We start from the raw sequence: 3,639 nt of genomic DNA, 5'->3' as shown, positions 1-3,639 counted from the left end.
TCTGGAGACATAATTTGATTGTCCTGCTGAAGTACAAAGAGATAAACCAGATCTGACCATAACTATCTAGCAGCCATTTCAGATTTGTTCATCAATGAGCTTCACAATATCTGCGGGGCTCAGAAGGCTTTAAGTCCTACCATCAGCTGTTTCCTACCTCTGATTGCTATACTTTAATAAACGTTTCCAGGTATTCTTTCAAAGGTTTGACTCTGACCACTGTTATTTTTCTCTGCTTCTCATTGCCTGTTATTTGGTATAGCAGCTATATGGTGTTTGTATTACACCTAGGCTGGGGTGGAGGTTCCAAAAAACGATGCCAGCAACATTTTAGGAAAAAACCACATCTAGAAAGCCACAGAATCTTTGGCAGAGGGTACAACGCCCATAGGCTCCAGTGAGATTTGAACTCACGACCCCTGGTTTACTAGACCAGTGCTCTAACCCCTGAGCTATGGAGCCTCTGGTTTTTTTGTGCTTTTTGGTTTGTGAACATTTCATGTAAGAATTTTCTCATACTTTTCTCTGTTAATTCTGGAGTGAAGCAAAACCTGCTTTGCTAGATGGTGCTGCTCCAAGGACTTTATATCCCCTTTCCAAACGGCACTAACACAAACATCAGAGTCACCAAACTGGTTTGCCTCAACCCAAACCTGGATTTTAGTCTCCTTCAGCTCATCCCTGTAAGGACATCAAGAGTGATACACGGCTCCCCCTTCCCCAGCCAAGCAGCATGGGAAGTTTACAAACAAGAAGCAATGATAGTTTGCCTCTTCATAGTTGTCCAACTAATTTAGCAAAGAAGGAAGTTAAGCTTCTTAAATTTTCCTTTGGAAACCAGCTGTGCATTTGCTTTTTTCCCTCTCGGCTCTTCAAACATGTCAGTTCTTTCTTAGGAGTCCGTGATGTGCTTTGGGCGCTACGGCTGGTGTGTGCACTTTCACATTTCTGAGCAACTCTTTAGTGTCTGAATTTTCAGGGTACCTTTCCTGACGTTTCACTCCTCACTGAAGGGTGTTTTTCTGTTTTTTGTATGTGTATGGCAGAGCTCTATACTTGTTTCCAACCCCTGGATTTTGCGTGTGTTGTGGTTTAACCCCATCTGGCAACTAGGGCCATGCAGCCGTTCACTCACTCCCCCACCCGTAGGGTAGAGAGAAGAAGGAGAAAAAGGAAGAAAAATACCCCGTGGGTTGAGATAGAGACAGTTTAATGGAACAGAGAAAAAAAAAAGTATATTAAGTATTATTAAAAATAAAAATAAAACATTAAGTCCTTGACTTCATATAAACAGTTGCAGAATAGGACCTGGAGGTGCAGGTGGACACAAAGCTGAACAGGAGATGGCAATGTGCCCTTCGCACCAAGAAGTCACCACCCTGGGCTGCATTAGACAATGTAATGCCAGCTGGTGGAGGGAAGTGGTCTTCCAGGCCATTCAGCACCGGTGAGGCCACATGTTGAGCACTGTGTTCTGGGCTCGCTCTTCTTGTGCTGGGCTCCCCAGCAACCCTCCTGCTGTGTATCCCTGGAGACGGGGGCCACCTCGTCTGGTGGCCTGGGTGGCTGGCTTGAAGCAACAATGCTGAACACACGCCAGAAGATGTGGGGGATGGAGCGGGCAGTGACGTTGCCGTAAGCCCCGAGGCGTGTGCTGGGGCTGCAGGGCTGCTGGGGCGAGCGCTGCAGACGAGGACGGGCCATGGTGGCATCCCTGCGCCATGCATTGGGACATCCCCCGGCCATGCATTGTGACGTCTCCCGGCCATGCCTTGTGACATCACGGCCCTCGGTGCTTATATTGGGGCACCCGGCCTCTCCCAGCCGGCTCGTGCGTGAGTGCTCCAGCTGAGCGTTTGGGCGAGGTTTGGAGTGCGGAGCAGAAGCCTTTGGCTCGGTGCTGGGCCGGTGCCCTGGGAGCTGGTGACTGCAGCTCTCAGTGCCCGTCCCCGCAGCCACTGCAGGTTTTTCCCCGGCCCTGGCTGGCTCAGGCAGCCGGGGCAGACAGGAGACGCGCTTGCTGCAGCAGAGGTGAGCTGTGCGGGAACCTTCACCCTGGGGAGCTGGGCGGGTTTCCTCCTCCAGGGACCTGGGCTTCACCCCAGCCCTCCCTGGGCCAGGCATTGACCGTGGCCTCTCTTCCTCTCCTAGCGGGACACCCGCCGCTGCAGCGTGCCAGAGGAGGAGGAGTCCGTCCCCACCAGCTCTCCACAGCCCACCGCAGCGTGTGCTGAACATGGCCACGGCCTCGGAGGAGCACTGCCCCATCTGCCTTTACACCTGGAACAACGCAACCTGTCCGGTGCGATGCGACCACCGCTTCTGTTTCAAGTGTATCCAGCAGCGGGCAGAGATCGACCCCGAGTGCCTCGTCTGCAGGAGGAGGACAACGGTCATCCAGCACTTGCTGCGCGGGGAGACACTTGAAGAGGATGCGACAAGACCACCTGCGGCATCCTTGGGCAGGGCCGAAGAAGAGGGAGCTTATGGACTGCCACCTCCAAGAGCATCCCAGGTACCCCGGCCAAGCGATGGGGATGCAGAGCTCCTGGGCGGCCTCCACGCCATGGAATGGGGGAGCCTTTTCAGGAAGCACCCGGCTCTCCTGCAGCTCCTGTGGCCCTGGCTGCGTCAGGAGCTGGGCCGCATGTTTGAGGAAGATCCTCCTCAGGCGCTCATGCTGGAGGAGATGGTCCTGAGCGCCCTGCCCGTCTACGGCCTGCACGAAGGGCACCTGGTCGAGGTGCTGCGGGCAGACTTGGGAGTCGGCACGATACTGTTCGTGCAAGGACTCATTAAGTTCACGGCAGAACACCTGGAGAGGCCAGCCCACCAGATCCTGCGCCAGGACGAGTGCCGTGCTGCCAGCAGGTCGCAGGACAGCCCTGGGGCCGCCGTCGGCTCCGCTGTCTTCAGCTGGCGGCGCGAGTGCAGTCCTGGGGCCAGCACGAGCTGGGTGGCCTTCCAAGAAAGACTGGAGGGCAACCTGGTGGTCAGAAGCACCTCCGCTGGCTTCTACGAGGCAGGGGAGTTCTGTGTGGTGAACATGACCGGCTGGGCGGACATCCAAGGAGGATGGGAGTGCAACCCCGGGGCCCACACCAGCTCTGTTGCCTTCCACGGGGGACAGGAGCTGGGGGAGGCTGTGGTCAGTGCCTCTGCTCCCAGCCGGGGCAGGAGCTGCTCACCTCGGGGGCCCCGGCGCCCTCTGAAGAGGAAGGCCGACAGCTCCCAGGACTCGGACGCACCCGCCAAGAAGCCACCACCCCGCGGATGCTAGAAGAAGACCCTGGCAGCTGGCAAAAGGAGGGCTGGGCCAGCAGCGGGGCCACGTGCCGACCCCCACGGGCTCCAGAAGGCCCTGCTCAGGACTCCAAAACCTACCTCTGACAGCAAATAAAGACATCCTTATCCCACCCGTGCTGCTTTCTCCCCTTTTTCCTGCTGCTCCTGAAGGCCTACGGGGTCCGTCTGGTGGGAGAGGGGCTGGGGTGATGGACATGGTCCATTGCCTGGGACACGGTCCCGGGCATCTAGCTCTGGGTAGCCCTGCCTGAGCAGGAGAATTGGACCTGATGACCTCCAGAGGTGCCTTCCAACCTTAACCGCTCTGGGGAAGAGGAAGAAAGCTTTCACAAG

At 56.2% G+C, this 3,639-nt stretch overlaps 1 protein-coding gene and 1 non-coding gene across 2 annotated transcripts; one reads left to right on the top strand and one right to left on the bottom strand.

Annotated features, from left to right (window-relative positions):
* Positions 1–389: 389 nt before the first annotated feature.
* On the bottom strand, positions 390–462 carry TRNAT-AGU (transfer RNA threonine (anticodon AGU)). Its single transcript has one exon. It is a non-coding gene; the product is annotated as a tRNA-Thr (tRNA).
* A 1,194-nt stretch (positions 463–1,656) lies between these two features.
* Positions 1,657–3,415, top strand: LOC141751660 (E3 ubiquitin-protein ligase Topors-like). The gene is made up of 2 exons (XM_074608799.1): positions 1,657–2,031; positions 2,152–3,415. Exon 2 carries the CDS (start codon positions 2,237–2,239, stop codon positions 3,278–3,280), a length of 1,044 nt encoding a protein of 347 aa, XP_074464900.1. The 5' UTR covers positions 1,657–2,031; positions 2,152–2,236; the 3' UTR covers positions 3,281–3,415.
* The last annotated feature ends 224 nt before the right edge of the window (positions 3,416–3,639 follow it).

This window comes from Larus michahellis, chromosome 15 (genome assembly GCF_964199755.1).
Source record: "Larus michahellis chromosome 15, bLarMic1.1, whole genome shotgun sequence".
NCBI classification, from domain to species: Eukaryota; Metazoa; Chordata; class Aves; order Charadriiformes; family Laridae; genus Larus; species Larus michahellis.
This window is presented reverse-complemented; position numbering and strand designations above follow the sequence as displayed.

Excerpts from the sequence above, each read along its gene's own strand:
- LOC141751660 (XM_074608799.1), top strand. The coding sequence starts at position 2,237 with ATGGCCACGGCCTCGGAGGAGCACTGCCCCATCTGCCTTTACACCTGG.